At 47.3% G+C, this 22,834-nt stretch overlaps 1 protein-coding gene across 2 annotated transcripts in view; it reads right to left on the bottom strand.

The window, feature by feature from the left end:
- Window positions 1–2,228: 2,228 nt before the first annotated feature.
- SLC7A8 (solute carrier family 7 member 8) overlaps window positions 2,229–22,834 on the bottom strand; it is a 45,623-nt gene continuing 25,017 nt past the window's right edge. The window contains exons 1-9 of one of the 2 annotated variants that reach the window (XM_090270264.1): window positions 19,449–19,482; window positions 16,206–16,331; window positions 14,210–14,363; window positions 13,470–13,593; window positions 11,930–12,033; window positions 8,331–8,427; window positions 6,568–6,717; window positions 4,806–4,983; window positions 2,229–4,293 (exon numbers count right to left, since the gene is read on the bottom strand). In XM_090270264.1, the coding sequence (XP_090126390.1) occupies window positions 4,139–4,293; window positions 4,806–4,983; window positions 6,568–6,717; window positions 8,331–8,427; window positions 11,930–12,033; window positions 13,470–13,593; window positions 14,210–14,363; window positions 16,206–16,230 (987 nt within the window). In that variant the 5' untranslated portion in view covers window positions 16,231–16,331; window positions 19,449–19,482 and the 3' untranslated portion in view covers window positions 2,229–4,138. Of the gene's footprint in view, window positions 4,294–4,805; window positions 4,984–6,567; window positions 6,718–8,330; window positions 8,428–11,929; window positions 12,034–13,469; window positions 13,594–14,209; window positions 14,364–16,205; window positions 16,332–19,448; window positions 19,483–22,834 lie in introns of those variants that run through there. The other variant, XM_090270263.1, reaches the window with a different exon arrangement.

Below are 22,834 nucleotides of genomic sequence, written 5' to 3'. Positions count from 1 at the left end.
GCAATGCATGTGTATTGTTTAACTGACCCTGTAACCTGCCTCAGTTCCAAGCCACCACTTTCACCAAGCCTCTCCCACAGGGAGTTGATTGAGTGTGGCGGTGAAAACTGTGCTCAAATTCTGCCTTTGTTTCTAGCAAGATGACCTTGGACAAGCTACTTAATCTTGTAAAATGGCAATAGTCATGCCTACTTGGTTAGGTTATTTAAACTTTGAATAAGATAATATGCAGAAAGCAATGTTCAGTCTCTTTCTGCCCTTCCTCTGACCACCCATTGCAGTTTATCTGTGTCTCCTGAGCAGATGTACGCTGTCTGCAGCCTCATCTGATGCTTCAATGTGATGAGCACTTTTGAACATGAAGGGACCAGGCAATGCGTGGGTTCTGGGGATCTGGGAGGTTCAGCCCTTGCCTGCAGCAGCTGGAGTCCAGCCATCCTGAGCAGTCAGTGATGCCATGAAGGGCACACATCTGTGCCATGTGCCTTCTTGCCTTCTTCTCCCCATAGACTATCTGGTCCTTGAAGATAGGGTCAGATACACCTTTTGGACTTCTTCAGCTGTAGTGACTATTGTCTGAATTAAAATTAAGGACAGGTGGGTAGACAAGTATGAATATTCTTATGGGGAAAATGGAACAAAATATTTGAAGACTGCTGAGTTGTAAAATTCAGGACTAACTTTGCTGTTCTACAGCCTATAGAAAAATTCTTCGACACAAGGGTCACAAAAAGATTTGCTGTGTGACTATATTAATAAATGAATGCTTAAGCAGCTATGATTTCAGTGACCTCCAAATGTCTCCCAAGTTCCCTAAGGTTGGAGCATCTGAGTTCCTAACATTAAAGTGACTGACAGGGTTAAGACAGGTGAATGTCCCAGGTTAAAAATAAATACATGTTGTTCAGGAGGAGACCCACATTTGCGCATCTGACCAGGTCGAAGAGATCAGCAAGTATCACCTTACACACACAGAGAGAGGGTGGCCCCAAGGGACAAGTGTCTCCATGGGGTAAGAGGAGATTGGGGAGGGCTAGACTTGCTAGAATGAGGAGACGTGGAGGAGACCTTGGGACACCCAGGGAAGGGAAAAGTGTGTATTGGGGAAGATGGGGTCCCAAAGGGTGGCTGTGTCCCAAAGGGAAGCTTGAAGAATGACTTCATACACAAGACTGGCCTCTGCCCAGTTTTGCCCTCGCTCTTTTGGGACAACCTTGGGCAGGGAGATTTAGGAATGCTCTTCCTGCCCTCTCCTACCCTGTGCCCTGCACAAGTGTTAATAGGTTAAATGACTTGCCCAAGGACACACAGCTGTTTGGAGGCTGACATGGGACTTGGAGCCAAGTGTCTGTGCCCCTGTGAATGGCAAGCCTCCAACCTCAGTCTACAAGAACACTAGTCACAAAGCAGGAGTGTTAGGGCCAGCCAGGATGGGGAGTGGAGGCATCTTGCCTGCCTGTGTCCTCAACAGTGGCCAAGGTGGTGGCGGGCGATGTCCTAACACCTTTCTACCCCCACTTCCCCTCCTGCCCATGTCTGTCAGCAGAGGACAGGCAGTGGGAGGGGTGCCCACAAAGAAGAGACTCCAAGCAAGGACAGTCTAATCCATTAGCAAGTAACCCAAAACATCAGGGGGTCCTTGTCCCTACCTTACCCATTTCTTCTTTTGTCCTAGTCCTACAGTTCTCCTAGTATTCCACCTAGAAATTTTCTTCTTCATTGGCCCTGTACAGCTAAGTGGACCCCACTTCATCCCTCAGTCTCTCCCATCAAGCCCCTTGGACTTAGCTGGGTGCTTTCCTAAGGCCCCCTCTCCAACTTGCCACAGGGTCAGGCTGTCCCTCTCTCTCAGTTCTGGCTGTCCTGGCACTAGAAGCCTTTGCTGACCAAGACTCGGGGACCACTTCTGCCTTCGCCTTCCTCCACTTCCCACATTGGGTAGTGATAAGGTTCCTTTTCCCAGCCTACTAGTCTGCAGGCTCTCAGCTCAATGCACAAAGCAGGAACTGAACAACACTTTGTGACTTCACAGAACAAATGAGAGCAGGTTTTTGGTTCAAAAGGAGAGGTGGCTGTTTGGAAGTACTGACATTGGGTCTCTGGGACAGAGCAAGGGCCTCTAGGAATGGCATCTTGGAAGGAAATTGGCAATTAAAGACTTCCTGACAAAGATAGAAAATGCCTGGAGACGCTCTCTCAGAAGGTCATTGAATTATCAACACCACCAATTTCATTTCCATTTTAAATTTTATTACATCAAAAGAAAAAATCCAAAACCCTTCACAAACAAAGCAACCTTCTAAAACCTAAACCAACTCAAAGACAGACAATTATTATCCAGGTATAACTAACTGTCTGCTCCCCAAGACAACGTTACATTAAAAAATCCAAAAGAAGTAGAAATGCCAGCCTCAAAAATATTTATCCACAAAGTAAGGCATCCACTTAGAAAAAAACAGTTGAAGGAGGGAAGGTGGTTGGAGGAATGAGAAGAAATAAGAGGATGGTCCCCTGATCCTCCAGGGGTCAGCCCCAGCCCGCCTGGAGGAGTTCACTCGGAAGGGACCATAACTCAGCCCGAACCTGGCATCTCACTAGTGCAGGGTCAGGCAGGCCAGGCAGGAAGCTGGGAGACTGGAGCAGAGCAGAGGGACTCCCTGGGTATTCCAGTTTAAGCAGATGGTATGGGGAGTTGTGGGAAGCGGGCAGCTCCTGCTTTGGGATAAAAGGATCTAGTCCTTAATACAACAGGTATGGCAGGAAGGCTCTAGGCCCAGGGCAAACACTACCTCCTTTCTCTGGAGCACAGGGAAAGGCATCCTCTGCCAGAGTCCTCATACCATGGACAACAGGCTTTTCCAAGGGCCTCCAAGGTGGGCACCTTCTACCACTGCCTTCTCAACCTGCCTTGGAGGCTGTCCAAAGGCAGGATAGTGGTGGGACCCCGAAAGAGGGAGGGGTTATTTGAGTTGAGGGAGGAGGGAAGAACTGGCCTTCTCCCCAAATGGCACCTCTGGGGAGATGGGAAAGCACCCTCTCTCCTGGGAAGGCTTTTCATACCAGGTCTGCCCTGAAAGTTAGAAATAAGGGAGTATTTTTAGGTCCAGTTCTTGGATGGGAGGTGACTTAAGGCAGATTTGGCTCAGGTTTCAGGCCTGAAGGGCTTGGGGAGCCTTTACACCCAGTCCTAGGTCCCAGGAGCCAAGGTCCAGAGAAGGGAGGGAAAGGGCACCATGGGGGGGTAGGCAGTGCTGGCTGAGTGGTATGTGCTGGGAACATAGCTGCAAGGTGACAGGGTGACTGTTCTTCCCCAGGAAGGGTGGGGAGGGAGGAGGAGCTGAGTTGCTTTGTCATTTGGAGAGGACTTTCTGGCTTCAGAAAGCATTGGCACGCAGTTGGGAGCAGGGGGCAGGGGTCAGGGGCAAGGTTGCAACCTGAGCCTTTCCCAGTTCATTCCACAGGCCTGGTTGGGTGTCAGGTGAGGGGCAGTTCCCGCTGCTTCCTTGGTCCTTGGCCCAGTGGAGGGTGGGGGATGGGGCGGTGGGATGGGGGTAGGTATGGTATCCTGAGCAATTTTACTCTGGACTGGGAGCCCAGGCTGGGATGAGGGGACGCATGGGGAGGAGGACAGAGGAAAGGAAGCATCACCTCTGACTTCTTGGGTCCCTAGTGAAGGGAGGGGATACAGGTTTCTCTAGCTGACTTTTAATGCTGACAAATTTGCTTGAGTCTGTCCCTTCCCAGCCTACTCACTCTTGCTTGTTGCTGCCACTGCTCTCAGAGCTGAGGCCTTGGGCTCAGGAATGGGAAGGGAAAGCAGTCCTGAACTCAGGTTCCTGAGGAGGCAACAAGGGTGTGGGCCGGGGCGGGGGTCCCTGGAGGGTGCTCCTGCAGCTCCACTGTCCTCACAGCTAGGAGCATGGGCAGTCCTGCCTTTGGACACAGGTCCTGGGGGTGAAGGGCTGTTTCTCTGGGTACAAATGTCAGTGTCTTTGCTTATAGTTTCTCACCACCCACCTCCAGATCTTACCCCTGCTTGACAGAAGCAGAGGGGTGTGTGTTGGGGGGACCCAGGCAGGGAAGGAGGGCAGAAAAGGGGTGAAGGATGGAGGAGGCAACTGAGAGGAGATGGTGGTCCTCAGGGCCGGGACTGTTCCACCAAGTCCTTATCCTTGGAGGCAATGGGTTGCCACTGTTGCTCTGTGTCCTCATTCATCATCTCTGTCCCGGAGCTTCCCCCCATATCGGGGTACACAACCACACACATCTTCTGGCTCACCAGGGTTAGCAACCCTGTGGGAAGAGGTCACACAAAAACCAGGTCAGTGCCGGGTCCCACCATGCTCTTCCCTGCTCTCCTGTCCTGAGTTTTGCCTCAGCAAAGCCCTCACTGTCAGGAAGCTCCCCCTCCAGGAGATGTCCTTCACTTGCCTCATGTGTCTCTGGGCAGCCTGTTGGCCAGCTGCCCCCTGCTCATCAAGGCCCCAGTTTTCCACCATCCCCATGCCCACTGACCACCAATTCCAGGGCCTCCACTGGTCTCCACCCAGCTCAGGCCAGCTCCTGCAGGGTAGCTATCAAATTGCCTATTCCTGCAGGTCCAAAGTCTGTGTGGAAACGCCAGTTGCTCTCTACTCAGGGGTGCTTGGGGAGACACCTGCCTTTTCCTGCCCCCAGCTGCTTCTCCAGAGCTCTGTGGCCCAGCCTAGCCCTCCTGGTTATGGTGGGGTTCTCCTGCCAGACTGTTGACCACTCCGTCCCAGACCAGGAGGCCCTCTAGGAACCCAGATCCTTCAACAACTCACTGATGAAGTCATTGAAACACTTGGGCTTGTGTTGCCAGTAAACACCGAGGAAATAGACGGGCACTCCTGTCAGCATGATGGCCAGGCCGATGCCGCACACCACGGGCTCCGACCACAGGCTGAAGACCAGCAGAAAGGCCCAGAACAGCAAGTAGATAACAGGGAACAGCAGGTTGATCTGTGGAGGAGAGGTGTTGTTAGCTGTGTGGACCCTATTGACCCAGAGTCAGGGCACCCTCCCTCTTCTTCCCACTCAGGGAGCACCTCTGAGGGCAAAGGCTGGGTTTCATTCAGCTCTAAGGCTCCCACAGCCTGAGCCTTGATAGGGCAAGTGCTGTGTCAACAAATGTTGGTAGACTTAGGCAGTGGGACAAGAGGAGGAGGGGAGAGCCTAAGGAGGGAACCATCCTCATTGCCCAACCCCTCCTGCCTGGGTAGGATCAAACAAGGCATTGTCATCCAGGCCATGTGCCTGTGGCAGCCAGAGCTGCCCGTGAGGACTGGTACGCTTGTTGGCACATTGGTATATACTTGCTGTGATCCTAGGGCAGAGGAGAGATGGGGGAATGAGGGGCAAAAAGGAAACAACATGAGTCAGTCAGGCTCCTTGCCCCTCGCTCACTTCCAGGCGGACCCCTCATCTGGGCACATGGCAAATGGCCATCCCTCACCAGAATCAGTCCCAATTTGTTTCTCTCAAGCAATTTCAGAAGATAACTCTGCCAAGACCCAAGAAATCAGGAAAGTTAGCATAGTATAAGGCAGTCTAGGGCCTTGACTTTATTTAGAAAAGAGCATCTCTTTCTAGGCTTCATTCCTTCTTGTTAACCACTGGTGGGAGTTCCCAAAGGAGTGGCCACCTCCAGATTCAACTCCTTGTCCTCTCTTCTCAGGGGGTATACATGTGGTGGGCAGATGGGCTCCTTCTATTCCTCTTCCCTATCTAGCAGGCTTTCTAAGAGTGGTAGGAAAGTGAGGGGAAAACACAGATTTGGAGAGTGTTTGATTTCTCAGCTAGAAGAATCTTCTAGAAGCATCTAGTGTCCCCCTGTTTCCAAAATAGAATTGTTCAAATAATTCAGGGCTATACTCTATTCTTCTAATTTGCAGGATAGTCCAGAGCACTCTTGTATATTTTGTTCTGAGTAATCCTGTCCGTCCCATCCCGAAGTTATTTCTTGTAACGATCAGTAGGTTCACTAGGTACCCTGCTATGTATAGGGCCATAGAAGCTTAAGAAGGGAGGCTTTCTCATGGGCAGCTGGAGTGGACTGGGAAGCTTCAAAGAAGAGGAGGTGCTTGAAGGTTATGTGGAAAATGGTTAGAATTTGGATAGGCAGATGGGAGGAAGAAACTCATTCTGGGATAGCAACATAGCACAAGCGGGTCCATCTATCTGGAAGGACAAGGAAGAGACAGGCCAGACTGGAAGAGAGGGTCCAGGGAAATGTTGGAGAGATGAAGGAGCCTTGAGCAATCAGCTGCTGTTTAAGACAGAGTCATAGGAAACAAAGGAATGACAAGATGAAAATATCATTTAATCTAACTTATCTTTCCAGTGGCAATTTGCTCTGGTCCTATCCCCAGCAGAGAATGGAAATAAATGGCTGCCCCATTCACACAGGGCCCTTGCTTCCCAAAGGGTCTGTTGCCAACATAGAGATGATCTATGGTCAGCAGCTGAGAACGAGGTGATTGAAAAATCTGCCCTGCAGCTGGAACCAGTAGAGAGGGGGGAACCCCCACGGGGCGGTTTTCGCACCTTGATGGGGCGGGGGATGTCAGGTTGCTTCCAGCGAAGAACTATCTGTCCAGCAATTGTGACCCCATAGAAGAGGTAGTTGATGAAGCCCACGTAGTTGATGAGTGTGTATATGTCGCTGGTGACCAGCATCAGCAGGGTGGAGATGCACTGGGGGGAATGGAAGAAGCATGTGATCAGAAGGTTATTTGGAGACTGGAGCTGTTTGCAGGTCAGGGGCTGTGTGTGTTTCAGGCAGGTGGTGCCGTTTCATAGAGGATGTCTCAAAATGGAGACTGTTTAACCTTGCCTAGAACCATGGCCATCGCTAACATCTTCATCGTCAGGAAGTTCTTCCTAGTGGCAGGGGTGATAACCAAAATATTTGATTGCTGGTGTGTCATGGGCACTAACCGGCCAGAAGAGATTTGGCTGTAAATAACTAGATTGGCCACGCTGGTGGCCCCTGGTTCCATGTCCATTTTAGTCTCATGTATATTTCTTCCTTGGTTGTAGCTCAAATTAATTTGATTTTATCATTTTAGGGAAGATTGTTAACTGCAGACTAAGGCTTTATCTTACCTTCATCCTCTTCTCCTGTCTCAGTCATTTATTGTTCTTCTTTCCTTTTCTTTCTTTTTTAAATATCACAAAGTTATAGCACCTACTAGGTGCCGGGCTCTATTCCTCACATTCTACAAATATTAACTTGTTTAACCCTCATAACATCCCTGTGAAGTTTTTTTGGACAGAATCCACTTTCCAACTTCAAGATCATTTCAGTGGCTCTCTCAGAACAATGCTCTTCCCCTCTATTAATATATTAAGACCAATAGCAGTTTTGGTTTTCCTTTCAGATCTCATGGTGAAAATAACTGAGAAGATTTTAACAACTGCATAAGCCAAATTCTTATCGTACTTGCCTCAAACTGAGAAAAATCTGTAGCCTACTGAGAGTGTTGAGTTTTCTCCAGTCACCTTTCACAACTAACCAATCATGATGACCTTCTTCCTGTATCTGAACATTCTGAAATTCCCCCTAATGTTGTACAACAAATGGCCTTGACTTCCAAGAGCTCTACTATCCTGGTCTAACTGCTTCTCTGGTGGACCAATGTCATTTTCAGTGTTTTGTTCAGGGTCCAAAAGGGGGAAAAAAAAATAACTTAAAAGGCTCAATGGGACAAATCTGTGTTCCTTCTTTTTGCTCTCTCTAAATGATTCTACTCATTTTACTCCCATCCCCCGCTCCCCATCCCAAGTTTCCTTTTCTCCATGTTCAGTGTGCCAGTCCTCCTTTTCTTATGATTTTTCTTACTTTGTGTACCCTTAACATGAAATTTGTTTCAGTGATACTTCCCACTGGCAGAGCCTCCTGGGTGGGGCAAGAAGATTGCTGGGTAGGGGTGGGGTGGTGTGATGATCGGCTGGGAGCAGAGGCCCAAAGGGCAACCCTGTGGGCAACAGAGCTAAGAAAGGGGGAAGTTTCTTTGTGAGGATATAAAATCTTGAGGAAGTCACTTCATTCTGACCCAAAAGGATGGGAGAATAGAAATGGCCTGGTTTGAGAGTCTTAAGCTCTTTCAGGATTCAGGTTCTTGCCTTGCTATATCTCTTCATATTAGTGAGGCCTATGTACACCATTTGTCAGATTATCAAAGACCGGCAAAACCCAGTAGCAAAAGAAGGGTTACAGGGGTATCTGTGGGAAGTGTGAACTCCCAGCTCAGAGCACGCACGAGAAGGAGGGTGTGGGTAGGACTGGCAGAAGGAGAGGCCCTTACTGTGAAAAGCAAGGCTGGGATGGGGGTGCAGCGCTTCATATGGATCATGGCCAACACGCTGGGAAGGTGTCCCTCCCTGGCTCCAGCAAAGAACAGCCTGGCAGAGAGAAAAGCAGGTCAACCTGGGATGGCCCATGGACTACCCAAGGAAGCTCCCTCCCCAGCCCATGTTCCTTCACCCATGCCTTGCTTCTGCCCACACAGGAGCATCAACCCTCTGACCAGGTACCCGCTTTCTCGTGCACACTTTCCAGCCCACTAGTCACAGGACCCACAATCACAAATGCAGATGTAGGCAAACCAGAGCAGCAAGTGGGTAACTGGATGGATCCTGGGTGTGTGGAGACCCTGAGTGTGGCCTGGGTGGCTTGGGGTTACTGATGATTGTGCTGTCATTCTGTGGGTCTCTCTTAATGCCTGGAGTGCTGCTGCAGGAGCAGCCTCTCTTCTTTGCCTAAGGCCTTAATTCCAAAAGTAAAGTGCCTTCCGTATCCTCAAAGAATACACGGGGACTGAACTGTACAAGGGAAGCCTTAAAAGCATTCATATCCTACACAGGAAGTAGTTGTCTCTAGGACTGTGGAATGCATGGTGGACCAGAGAGGGACACGTGAGCACTTGAGGGATATGTGGAAATGTCCTATATCTAGTTGTGGGTGGTGGTTACATGCCTGTCTACAATTGTTGAAACTCATACATCTGAACACTTATGGTCTGAACACTTATGAACTGTACCTAAAAATTTATATCTTTAAGCTACTTATTCTAGTCCCAAAAAGCCATCCTAAAGAAATGAATAGAGTTAGTGAAATGAGTATATACAAAGATTTTCTGATAATAAAAAAAATTTGAAATATTCTAAATGCCTAAAAGTAGGAGATTGATAACATAAACTATGGTACAACCATAAGATGGAATATTATACAATCATAATAATGTTCTAGAAAAAAACTGATTACATTAGAACATGTTCACAATATAATGGTAAGTGAAAAAAAGCAAGATGAAAAACTGATGATTCATACTGTATAATTCCAATTAACTTAAAAATTATTGCTCTGGCTGGGTGGCTTGGTTGGTTGGAGCGTTGTTCTGTACATCAAAAGGCTGCAGATTCACTCCCTGGTTGGGGTGCATACAGGAGGCAACTGATTGATGTTTCTCTCTCTCTCCCTTCCTCTATCTCTAAAACCAATGAACATATCATCAGGTGAGGATTAAAAAGATTATTTATGGGGCACGTAAAAATGTATTAAAATACCAGTGAATTATTTCTGGGTAGTAGGATTATGAGTAATCTAAATTTTTTTTCCTTAGATGTTATAGAAAAAATTTAAAAATTCTAAAACAGACAAAAAATTGCAATCAGAATAAAAATTATTTTTTAACTTTTAAACAGTTAAATTTTTTATTTTGAGATAATTATATATTCACATGCAGTTGTAAGAAATCATATAGAGCAATCCTATGTATCCTTTACCCAGTTTCTCCCATTGTAACATACTGCAAAACTATAGTACAATATTATGACCAGGATGTTGATGTTTAAGAGTGATTTTTTTAAAGAGAAATTTTAACATAAAAAGCAGGTCTTCTTTCCCTTTCCTCTCCTGAGAGAAAAGAGAATACTAGAAACTGTTAGGAGTCACTTACATTTTAGTGTGAATTATACCACTTTTGTTTTTTTTTTCTAGGATTTTGTAGGGAAAGGAGGACCTTAGGGGTGAGAGGAAGGAGATGATGTGATGGAGACGGAAAGGCACAGAACTAGCACTCTTGGTGTTGGGAAGAGAACTGTCATTTACTTTGTAATTTGTATATGGGGGAGAATGAAGCTAAAAGCAGTAGCTCATCAGAAGTGTGGGGATTGATTATGGTCCCAAGTACCCAAATGAATCAAAATCAGTTGCCATCATCAAATACCTAGGCCAGTGTCACTAGTTTCATGCGGCCACATGGCATTGGCCCTCTACAGTGCAGCCTCATGCACCCAACTGAGCCCCAGGTGCTCCATGAGCCTCATCATGCACATAGCCAGGATCCCGCATTCACATCCCTCCTCCACAGGCAGCCAGGACTAAGTGGAGTTGTCCGGGTCCAACAGCATTTGCAAGTGTGAAGTTCACAATAGACAATCCTTGCCCAGCTAGCTGACAACGGAGGAGACAATGACAGTAAGCGTGACACACACCCACACACACTCCTACTCCTCAGGAAGGATAATTTTCTCCATATCCCAAAACACAAAACACAAAAGAGTAAGAGAAAGAGAGAAGGAGGGAAGGAGGTGAAAGTAAGACAAAGGAACTGGAAAATGAGCAGAGGAGGCCTGGTGGGGGAGCCGCCTGCCCCTCTGAGTCAGAGGCTGAGTGCACCAGGCCACATTTCCTGCATGCACACACAGCTATGCCACATGCATGCAGACCACTGCCTGGCCTGCCTGAGGGACAAACCCCACTCTATAGTGACTGCAGCCAGTCACTCTCCTCCAACAGATCCCAGGGAGCCTCATGGGTCATTGCTCCTCCACCGCTCACCCACGGCTGGGGCCTCCAGGTGGCCACTGCTCCTGTGTAACATGCACACGAGGTCGCTGTGGATGTGTCAGAGGGTCCTGGAGAACAAGGGATGCCCACACTCCCTCTTTCCTGCCCTGGGTCCTGAAAACATAGCACCTCTTTGTCATTTCACAAGAACCCCTCCCTGATGTGATGGGTGGCTTCAGAAGTAGCTGAATCCAGGGACATATTCGTTTGTTGTATCTTTTTAGCAGGACTGTGTTCCAGGTACAGAAGGACTTTCTAAGAACCCTGGAAAGACCTCTTGAACCACAGTGATGGAAATCTTCCAGCATTTGCTGTTCTTACAGTCCACTCTGGAGACAGCAAGAAGGGGTACCAAGGGGGCAGGTCCTGGATGTGTGGAGGCAGGAGATGAGGACTCCCTGGGTGGGGTGTGTGTGTGTGAGAGATATGGCTTTAGACAAATGCTTTCCTTTTGCGTTTACCCAGCCCTCTCACTTCACATGAGTGAGTCCACCGGGGTCTCATGGGTGGCCATGCAAAGACCTCCCACAGCTGCCTGTCTGTGGTGCAGAGAGGAGCCTTGATCCTGTTCCACCTGTAGTCTGGTCCCAGGACTTTCCTGGAAGGCCAGTCCGAAGGCCCTAGGCACAGGCCTTTCCTGATCCCTTTCAGAGTGGGGTTCCTTTCTAGCCAGCAAGGCCTGTTTCCAGGAGAGTGGAGAAGGGGCTCTTGGAGTTGTAGCTGAGACAGTCCTGCTGCAGCCACAGCCCCTGACCTGAGACTGCATCAGGCAGCCTGGGCCTCCTCAGCCTCCTGCTCAGACTAAAATGAGGTGGGATGGGGCTCCTCACCACTTCATGTGAAGGCACACACATCATAGGTAACCACATGAGCAGCATACACCTGTGTCTACACTAATACATGCATGTCCTCATGTTAGCAATCACCTCCTGCAAGGTCACTGCCCAGGTGTCCACACAGACCCCGCTGACGGAGACTAAGCCCCGACATTGACACAGAGCAGTATGCACAGCAGAGTGGCCCCGGTCTAAAAAGGACCCAGAGAGCACTCACCGGGAGGAGGTGAAGAGAGACCCATTGACACCTCCAAATGTAGACAGGGCAACGGAAATGGGCATGATCCAGGCCATGACCCCTAGGAGCTTCTCTCCGAAAGTCTGTGAGAGAGAACAAGGGGTAAGTGGAGAAGGAGAGGTTATAACCCTGCACCTGTGCGTCACTGCTAGGAACGCGCTCTCCCAGGCCCACCCTTACTGAGTCTCTAGCTAAGATCCTGAGAGGGGGACGGTGTGTGTTGGTGCTCTGGCTCCTGTCTCACATCAACACCTCCCACAATGACACTACACAGCAGGGAGTCAATAAGTGTTTCAGGCTTGCTAACTGAGATAGTGTATAGTAGTGACACGAATACTGCTAATAATAAACTAACATTTGCTATCCTTATAGATGAAGAAACTGAGGCCCAAAGCAATTCAGCAGATTGCCTAAGATCACACACCCAGTCAGCGGCAGGGCCAGGACTGGAAATCAGCCATGTGAGTCCAGACCTCACTACATTATACACTAGTGAGTCAGGCAGGTTGGGGCTCCGAGCTCAGCTCAACATTTAGGAGCCGTAAGACCTTCAGCAAGGTCCTTAATTTTTGAGCCTCAGAAGTACAGATGAATCCTAATTAATAGGGTGAGAATTTCTAAATTCATAGACACAAATGATATTGGGGGGGAAATGATAAGAAGAGGCTGTTACACAGGCTGAGAAAGAAAAGGTGGTGAAGCTATAGACTAGTCTTCATGTACTGAGGGAATATAAAATGTCAGGGAACCAGTCTTCTTCCTAGATTCTCTGAGTCAAGTACATTCTTGATTTATAGCATGTTATGGGGAGGGGTTGTTTAGAATAGCTGTCCTGCTGGGGAAGCCTAGTGATCGTGGAACAGGCTGCTATGGGGCACCGGAGGGCCTCTTTCTTTAGTCTTCAATGAGACAGGTGATGACACTGGCAGGGTGAGGTTGTGGCCCAGGTGAAGCCAGGTGAGGGAGCAGCATGAATCCCAGGTCTTCCCTGGATGTCAAGGGCCACAGGGCCTTGGACCTGCATGATCTCTTTCCCCAAAGAGCACAACCCATTCCCATTTCCTACTCGTTTACGACACACACTTTCCACTGATGAGTGAAGGAGTCAGACTGCATGATTTCCTGATGTGGAAATGGAGCCAGAGAGAAATGGCATGTTTTGCGCAAGACTGCCTCTTTCTGGGGAGAAGCCTGGCTCCTTTATACAATCATCACATTTAGAGTGTAAAGTGCCATAGACCAGGAGCCAGCAAACTTCTTCTGTAAAGGATCAGATAATAAGTATTTTGGCTTTGCAGGCCATACAGTCTCTGTGACAATTACTCAGCTCTGCTGTTGTGGCTGTTCTAGGTACAGAGGAGCCACCAGCTTGCTCCTGGGCACTTGAGGAGTGGTTTCTGCCCTAAGGACTTGGGATGACTTCCAATTTCACAAATCATGGGTCAGGGGAAAGCAAGGGTAGCTCTGCAGGCAAGTCTATGTCAACCTTCCTGGTTTGAGGGGCTGTTTGATTTCTTACCACAGCGACTGCATTTGATGCCAGCAGCTCCTGGGGGGACATTGCAGTGACATAAGCGACATTGGCAAAGACATACACAAATGTGACCAGTGGGATGGAGATGAAGATGGCTCTGGGAAGGTTCCTGTAGAGGGAGAGGAGGTGAGACGGGAAAGGCCTGGCACCTGGGACCACCTGCCTCATCACGGGGTCTGGGAAGTGCCTTCTGTTTTTCTGCATGAAGTTGACCTTGCACCCTTCTGTGATTTTCCCTCTCCCTTGAGGGGTTGGGGGAGGAATTTGTCTCAATTTGGACAGGATAATTTAAAGGCAATGAGACAGCTTAGGCTGGAAATATGTTCCACACCTACTGATCTCTTCTTGTCCAGAATCTCTGTAATGCACCCTTTCCCCTGCCTCAAGACATAGAGACCCACCTGTCCCAAAACAGGTGAGTAGGATGCCTGAAAATGACTCAGGGCACATTTCATTCTCTAAGGCAATAGTGTTATCTCAGCACGGTTTTTAGCCTTAACCTACTCTGGTAGTCACCAGGTCAACTTTCTTCTCCTGGCAGAGTGAATGGCAAGTGGTCTAAGCTCCTGGGAAATACACTGTTTTTTTCAGGATAGACCAGGTCATGGTCAAAATCGGGACTGGGAGGAGGAGAAGTGGGCAGTGGACGCGTGGCTCCCTCTTGCCAGTAGAAAGTGCCCCAGCCTTTCCAGGGAGAGAAGAAGGGCTGGGCTATTTCAACTCACTTGTAGGGATCAACAAGTTCTTCAGTCACATAATTGAGAAAATTCCACCCTCCGTAGGCAAAGGAGCCCTGAAGGAAAGCCAGTGCAATGAGGCCGATATTGGGTTCTTGAAAATGCTCAAATGCGTTCTTTGGCTCCAACCAGAAGTATTCTCCTGTGGACACAAGAGGCAGGAAGCTGCTCAGAGAGACCAGTCAGAGGCCCAGTGGTTCCCGGCCTGCTGGTTCTGGTCTTCACCACTCCCTGCGGCAATGATTCAACTCTTTGTCTTGTTTCCAGTAAAATCCATGCACTGGAGAAGTGGAACCAAAAGGAGCAAGGAAATATGACTCCAGGACCTCCCAGAACCTGGTAAACATTAGTCCAATAGGGCTCAGGTTCAAAGCACAGTTCTGAAAAAAAAAATTTTTTTTTAATAAGATTTTATTTATCTGCCCTGACTGGTGTGGCTCTGTGGGTTAGGCATCATCCTGCAAAACAAAAGGTTGCCTGTTTGATTCCCAGTCAGAGAAAGGGAAAGGGACAGAGAAACAGAAGGAGAGAAATGTGGATGTGCAAGAGAAACATCAGTCGGTTACCCCTTGCATGCCACCACCTGGGGGTCTGGCCTGCAACCCAAGCAAGTGCCCTGAGCAGAAATCAAACCAGCAACCTTTCAGTTTGCAGGATGACGCCCAACCCACTGAGCCGCACCAGTCAGGGCTGCATGTTCTTTTTTTATAAAACAAAGTTACTTGGAAGGAAAGACCAGGGTTAGGTCACCAGGGAGGGCAGGATAACTTGGGGGGGCTAGCAGAGTAAATTGGAGCTGGCTTGCTGGGATTTGGAGATGTAAGATTAGGGCTCTTGACAGTCTCCTTACCACTTTTTCTGATATTTAAGTTTGTACATGTTCATGAAGAAAGCATCAAGAACAACAAACAGTCAAATGTAAGCTTCTATAATTCTATATTAGTTCAGGCCTGTTTGCTTTCTTCGTCAGTCTCCAACTGTCTCTTTCCAAGGTGTGTTTTTTCTGGTGTGGATTCCCTGAGTTCAGGGGTCCTTCAGCAAAGAGCTTTTACATTTCCTTTCCAGCCCTTAGCACAGTGTCCTGCACACAGAGGTCTCTCGAGAAAGGCTGCTGACTGAGGTTGTAATGAGACACAGTGTAACTGCTTGTATTTTACTTATTCACCTGTAACCCAGCATTGGGACAGTAAATAAGGAGATTAGAGTGATCAGGAGAAAGCACTGGACCCAGATTATGAGGGACTCGATTTTTGAAAATACAGCACTGTGATTTCCTTAAGTCTAAATTCCTGAAAACAACATAACCTGCTAAAGAACTTAATCCATCTGATTAAAATAATCATGGACGTTTTATATAGCAGAACTTTAATTATGTTCCCTGGAAAAAACTCTAGGCACCCCACACTCCCTTCAGGGCTTGTGGGCAGGTGGGAAGTCTCCTGCTTGTCATCTGACATTCTCCAGGAGGCAGTGACATTGGGCAGAGCCTCGTGGTGCCACGGGTCCCATGGAAACCAAATACAGACTTGGGCTTGGAAAGGACAAAATCCGGTGGGGAATGTTGGCAGGGGCCCCAGAAATGCAGAGCTCTCTCTTGTAAAGACTATGAGTCACTTAAAAACATATAAAATCTCCTTCCCCCTCCCCCATTTTAAGATGTGGATGAGGCACGATATAAGATGCAAGGAGCTTCCATGGGGTTGGGGCAATAGGACAATAGGGCAGTAGGAGTACAGAGATCTGGGGTCTTCAGAGCCATGAGGTTAGCGTGGAAGGACTGAATCTGCTAACTGGCAAGGCATGCTCTATTTCCTGTGGAAAATGGTTTTTCTTCCCCTTTGTAAAGCAAGTGAGGAAGAGAAGTCATTTAAGGCCAGAATTGGGAAGTCTCAGCGTGTGCACACACCCAAAGACAGTATGAGGAGGTGTGTATAGGTAAGGGAGGGAAAGTTCAACAGGGCCCCATGATTTCAATGACACTCACCTTTGCAGATCTGTACAACCCCCATGATGATAATCAGGGCCAGGGCCAGGAGCTTCCCAGCTGTGAAAATGTCTTGAACACGGGTGGCCCACCGCACACTGGAGCAGTTGACCCATGTGAGGAGCACTGAAAGGAAAGACCCCCAAACATACCCTCAGGGGCCATAAGGAGGCTGCAGGACGCCCTCTTTGCTTCTTGCTCCTGATGATGGAATTATAGCAGAGGAGCCAAATATCCTGCAAGCTCAGCCCCAGCGTGTGGAAACTTTGGCTAGGATAATGGGTTATGAATGGGGATTATATGCCGTGCCCAGGGCTGGAAGCCAGAAGCAGGCATGGAAGTGTGGGTATTAGCTTTGGGGGGAAAATCAGCAGCCGATCAGGGCACCTGTGTGAGCTTTGTTTTCAAGTCATTGTATATTTGAGGGGTGCCCTGAGCAGCTGGTGGAATCCTGGTTGTCATCTTTCTGAGCCTGGTTTTGGGGCAACAGAGGTTCGGGGGAATCTTTTGTTACGTAGGTTTTTATCAAGGCATAATACACATAGAGTAAAATTCATTTTTCTAAGTTATGATGTGATGAGATTTGACAAATGTATTCAGTTGTTTAATCATTGCCACACTTTCTATATAGAACATTTCCAACACTCCAAAAAGTTCTCTTACATGTTGCGTTTCTTTGACACCAGTCCCCTCCCTCTCCTGGCAACCACTCATTTGATTTCTGTCTCTATAGTTTTGCTTTTTCCAGAATGGTACATAAATAGAGTCATATAATGTATAGCCTTTTGTGTCTGGCTCCTTTCACTTAACATGATGCTTTTGAGATCCATTCATGTTGTCTTATACTAATAGCTTGTTCCTTTTTATTGTCAAGTAGTATTCTGTTATATCACTGCATTAGTTTGATTTTCCATTTGGGAGCTGATGGACATGTGGGTTGCTCCCAGTTTGGAGGTATTTTGAATAAAGCTGCTACGAACACTTGCACAGAAGTCTTTAGGTAGATTGTAGAGGTCTTTGAATGGGGTCTCCTTTTCTCTCAAGTAAATACCAAGGAGTGGGATTCTGGATTTTACAGTAAATGTACGAGGTCTGTCCAGAAGGTATTCAGTCATTTAATATGAAAAATAGAGACATTTATTGAAGATACAAGACACAAGAAACACTGTATATAGGACAATGATGCCTCAGTCCCCTTCAAAGTAGGCACCTTGGGACCTCACACAGTTCTTTCAATTGGCATCAGCTGACCTATCATATTTTCCTGAATCTCATTGATGGTCTGAAATCTCTTCCCTTTCAAAGGTGATTTTAGTTTGGGAAAAAGCCAGAAGTCACAGGGCACCAAATCTGGGCTTCAGGGGGGACAAATCACCTGGGTGATTTGATGTTTTGCCAAAAAACTCGGCACCAGATGTGATGCATGACTGGGTGCATTGTTGTGGTGAAGCTGCCAGTCACCAGTTGCCCATAGCCACGGCCTTCTGAATTATCCAAATAGTTTTCATGGCGGAATGTTCAAGCTTAATGCAAAATTTGATGCAGATTTGTTGCTCTACTAGCTCAGCTATTTTGAATGTGATGGCCACACAGTACATATATTCACTCAATGGCATCTACTGCCTCCACTGACTAGTACAGTGAAGTCATCACTGTTCACACATCCGCATTCCAAGTCCACTCTCCTTGGCTGTCAGGTTACATTCATGTCACACAAACCATTCACATTATATTAACAATGGCTGGACTTTTTCTGGACAGGTTTTGTATATTAAACTTTGTAGAAACTGCTGAACTGTTTTCTAAAGTGGCTGTATCATTTTGCATTCCCACCAGCAATGTGTGCAAGATCCTGTTGCTCTGCACCTTTGTCAGCATATGTGACTGTCTGCTTTAAAAGTCTGGCTATTCTAATAGGTGTAAAGTGGCATTTCATTGTAGTTTTGATTTGCATTTCTCTAGTGATTAATGACGTTAAACATGTTTTCCTGCATTTATTTCCACCATCCATATATCTTTTTGGGTAGCATGGGAGGCTTTTAATCTGCTGCTTTTCCTAGAGTCCTAGGCTCTAGGTCCTCACAGAGAGGACCTCCAGGGCTAGAGGAGAGCTCAAAGGCTGAGCACTAGGTTGGAGGGGCCTTCTTTTTACCATCACATTTCCTAAGTAACCCATGGGAGCCCTGTGATACAGGAATGGGAGTCTCAATCTCTTGATGGTTACGAAGTGCTTGAGAATAAAGGGAAAATAGTTAATGTCCTCCTGCTTCCCCTTCCCTCAAAACAGTCACCAAGATGTTCCCTAGTTCTCCAAGTGTACAAGTTATATGTGTAAAAGCACAAGCCTCTTTCTTTCTGCTAACCAGGCCTCTGATTCCACTTAAACAGCTGACCAGGTTCTATCAATAGCTTATCCTGAAACTGCATTTACTTTCCAAATATTTTCCAACCTTACTTTATTCTGAGAACATTTTGGCAAGGTAAGAACCTGATATTATTCTTCTTCTGTAACCTTACTCCCTATGGTGTCCCTGCGTGGCAAACTCCTTCTCATCTTTCAAGATCTAGCTCAAATATCACCTGTTCTGTGAGTTGTTATTATTTTACTTATTCCTGACAATGTGCCTGACAGATAAGATTTATAAGGTGCATTTCATAGACAAGGAACAAAGTTTGTCCCTCCTCTCTCCTCCCAGACCACTTTGTTTGTATCTAATTTTGGCACTTATTTCTTTGTGTTATAATGATGTTTCTTTTTCTCTGTCTTCTTGTAGACTAGGAGGGCAGGGACTGTGACTTTTTCATGTTTTTAATCCCAGAGCATATCATTGGCGCCTTCAAATAGTAGGTGTTCAGCAAATATTTGATACTTGAATAAAGAAGATGTCCCAGTTAGCTCTCCAATCTCATCTCAGTCTACACATTTCACAGTGCCCATCAATCCCCCTGCTCTCCAGGAAACTTATCAAAAGGAGATACAATCCTCAGTTGGTTTCACAGAGCCAAAAGAGCAAGAGGAAATGACTTCAAGAGTAGAAGCTCTTGATTCCTCGTGGAGAGGCTGTTAGCCAAGATGGTATCATAAAAGGAGAATGAAAACATGTTGTTGGAAGAAGGATTTTAAGTGCCTGAACAGGGAGAACATTTTGTAAATACTTGATGTTCCCGATGGACTGAGATGTCCTGATAAATACACATTTGGTTTATCTTACTCAATTCAATGAGGATTTCAGGATCACATACCTGCTGACAATCCAACCCAAATCACTCTGAACAACTGGGTTTCTCCCCAGGGCTCTGAGGCATGCTAGGGATGAGGCTGGGCCCCTGGGTCCCAGGAGTTCAGCAGACACAAGCACCAATGACTAAAAGAGAAAGGAGATTGACTTAGGAAAGGAAGGAAGATCAGAACAGAAAACCTGTGTGGCTCAGGATAGGTAAGGATTATAGAACAAGGAACAGAAAAGACAATTATCCTTCATGAAGGGTAGGAGAAGGAGGGCAGGGATGAGGCAAGAAAGTTCCTGGAGGGAAATACGGACAGAGCAGGACAACCAAGCGGGAGGGGGAATGTGGCCACTTCCCCCTGAGCTAGGATAGAAAACACAAAATCATGTCTTTGTCAAGGCAGCCAGAAAGACTCCTTGAAAAGGTCGGCTCCATAGTATCTTGCAAGGATCAGAGATGTCTGAAGGGATGTTTGTCAAATAAACTTGAGGTATGTGTCTTCTGTCCTTCCTGAGCTTATCTCCACAACTTCACAAGAACCCAGTCCTTGACTAATACTTAACCTTTCCCCTTTACAGGGATCTTTCAGAAATAAAAAGAGAAATCCTGAGAATGAGTGAAGAGACAGGCTGCCTGACACTAATCTCCTTGGAACAATGGCTGCAGGCCTTGTGTGACCTTTTATGGGCAGTTAGGAGATCACAGCATGTGACTGAAGAAAAAGAGGGTACTTTTAGTCTCCTGGTACCACAGGACAGCCTCCCTCACAGCAGGCTGAAACCTGAGCCTCCATCCAGAAGGAAAGGTCAGTGAGCGAAGGAAACACTTGCCAGATGCTTGCCAAGCCTCTGCCCTGTTCAGGCATCCTGCCTCTGCCAGGCTGCTATCCCTTTCTGTTGCTGACGGTTATGTTCCCTCTCTCTTCTCAGCCAGCCCCTGAATTCTGTATGCCTGAAATACAGTGACCTCAGGGAAGCCACATGTAGATGGGCACTCGTGGCCACTGCAGCTCGCAATGTGAGGGTTTCTGTCTATCCATCCATCCATCTATCCATCCATGCAGTTGTCATCACAAAGTTCCTACACATGCTAAACACTAGTAAGTAGGGGAGTTATAAATAAGATTTAAGTCCCACCCATAGGAAGTCGATATTGTAAGAGGGGAGACAGGTGAGCTAAAAGATGACCGTGAAACAATGTGGTAGAGCTCTTTGTGGAAGCCAGTGGGGGTCCATGAGGAGTCTTTTCTATAGAGGGAAAGACCGTAGCAACAGGGAGAACTTAATAATTTTGGCCCAGCTGGACAAAATAATAAAAAGGCATAAAACTCTGGTTCTTGTCCATTGTAATCTGGCTGTGGGGTGGTTGCTGCTTCTCTAAAGGCCCCCAATGGAAGCCCAGGCTGATCTGTATTTCTTGGGCCTTATTTCCTTTGTTCCCTGGCTTAAAAAAAAAATGGTGAAAAGACTATCAGGAAGGTGCTGAAGTCAAGGGTTGGTTACTTAATCCACCTTGTTTGAAAAATCTAATGTCAAGGTGACAGAAGGGGTACAAAAAATGAGGCAGACAAGAGCAGCCCCAGGAATCTTGTGCCCTGCCCAGAGCCCAGGGCCTCTCAACTGCCAAGTAGGGAGGTGGGCTCAGTGCTTCCTGCCTGTGGGAAAGCTACAGGCCTGGCAGAGAAATGCAGAGCTTTCCTCAGATGGATGACAACGCAGATCCTGGAATGTGTCCACTGTGGCGGAGGTGGGCCAGCTCCTGCTTCCTGCGGAGAGGACGTCCACAGACCAATCTCAGCTCTGATCCTCAGACTCTGATCCCTGGGGAGTCACAGAAGCCTTTCTTTTACTTCTTCCCTCTGACAATAGCACCAGAACTCGTGGGGATAGGCAGAAGAATGGCATCCCCCAAATGTCAACATCTTAATCTTGTGAGTATGTCACCTTACATGATGTAAGAAATTCTGCAAATGTGACTAAATTAAGGATCTTCAGATGGGGAGATTATTTTGGATAATCTGAATGAACACAATGTAATCATAAGAGTCCTTTACAAAGGAGGCAGGAGGGTCAGAGTTAGAAAAGAAGATATGATGACCACAAGAGGGATCAAAGAAGGAGAAAGAAAGACTTGAAGATGCCACCCCGCTGGTTTTGAAGATGGAAAAAGGCTCCAGGAGCCAGAGAATGTAGGGGCTTCTAGAAGCTGGAAAAGGCAAGGAAACAATTCTCCCCGGAGCCTCCAGAAGGAACACAGCTTTGCTGACACCTTCAATTTAGGACTCTGGACCGTCAGAACTATAAGAATAAATCTGTGTCGTTTTAAGCCATTAAGTTTATGGTACGTTTTTCCAGCAGCAATAAGGCGCTAATACAGAAGGACCAGAGAGCAAGGTGCATACGTACCCTTGAAGAGAAAAGCTTTTAAAGAGCAACCAGGAGCACATACCAGGACCCCAAAGGAACCCCCTGTCCAAAAGACACCAAGTGGAGGAGATGGTGGAGGTCTCTTCAAGTGGGCAGTGAAAGTGAGGTCACCACTGCGCTGATTTCATTGGCAAATTCCCACACCACATGGTAGCACCCCAACTCTTCCACACCCACCTCCTGTCAGTGGCACCAATGGTCACTGCTAACTGTGCCACTTGGGGTTCCGAGTCTGTTGACTGAAGATACTGGCCAGCCTGCTTTCTGGGCAGCAGGACGTAAGATGCCAACGTGGCACAAAGAGGAAGACTGAGATGGCTACGCCTCAGAAACCAAGAGAGTTGTGTCCATCACCCCAGGGCTTTGAAAATAATTTCCCATAGGCAGACTTGTCTGCCTGTCTTGTCCGCTCCCCTGGGCTCTTGTCAATGTCACCATCACATGTTCCCTGAAACTCCAGGAACTCCATTTGGATTTCTCAGTTTTGCTGGCTTGCTCTTTTCACAGGAGTGGGTTGGAGGGAACTTGGAAAGCCTCGTTTTCCTTTAGAATTTCCAAAACCAGGCCTCTCCTTGTCTTTTCAGGAAACAGGCAGTAGAAAGGGTGAAGACAGATGGTGAAGAAGAGAGAAGAGTATGAGAAACAACAGCAGGGAGGAAGGAGTGGGGAGAGGGGAAAGGGGAGAGGAGTATAGGGAGGAGGTAGAGAAAGAGAGAGAGAGACAGACAGACAGACGGACACAGAGACAGAAAGAAGACGCACTTGGGGAGCAGAATAGAGAGAAGAGGCCAGGATAGAAAAAAGAAGATGGAGTATACTAAGCAGGCAGATTCTGAAAAGGGAAGCTAGTGACATGACTTTGTAGAAATAAGAGCAGCCTGACCCTTTCTAGAACTTCAAAATAAGCACCTTTCTGGGATGGAGCTCCTCAGCCCTCCCAAACAGCGGTATATTTCACCTGGTCATGTGTCTGAC

This window comes from Furipterus horrens, unplaced genomic scaffold (assembly GCF_987537825.1).
Source record: "Furipterus horrens unplaced genomic scaffold, mFurHor1.1.pri manual_scaffold_3, whole genome shotgun sequence".
Taxonomy (NCBI): domain Eukaryota; kingdom Metazoa; phylum Chordata; class Mammalia; order Chiroptera; family Furipteridae; genus Furipterus; species Furipterus horrens.
Note: the sequence above shows the minus strand (reverse complement) of the source record. Positions and strands in the feature narration are given on the sequence as shown.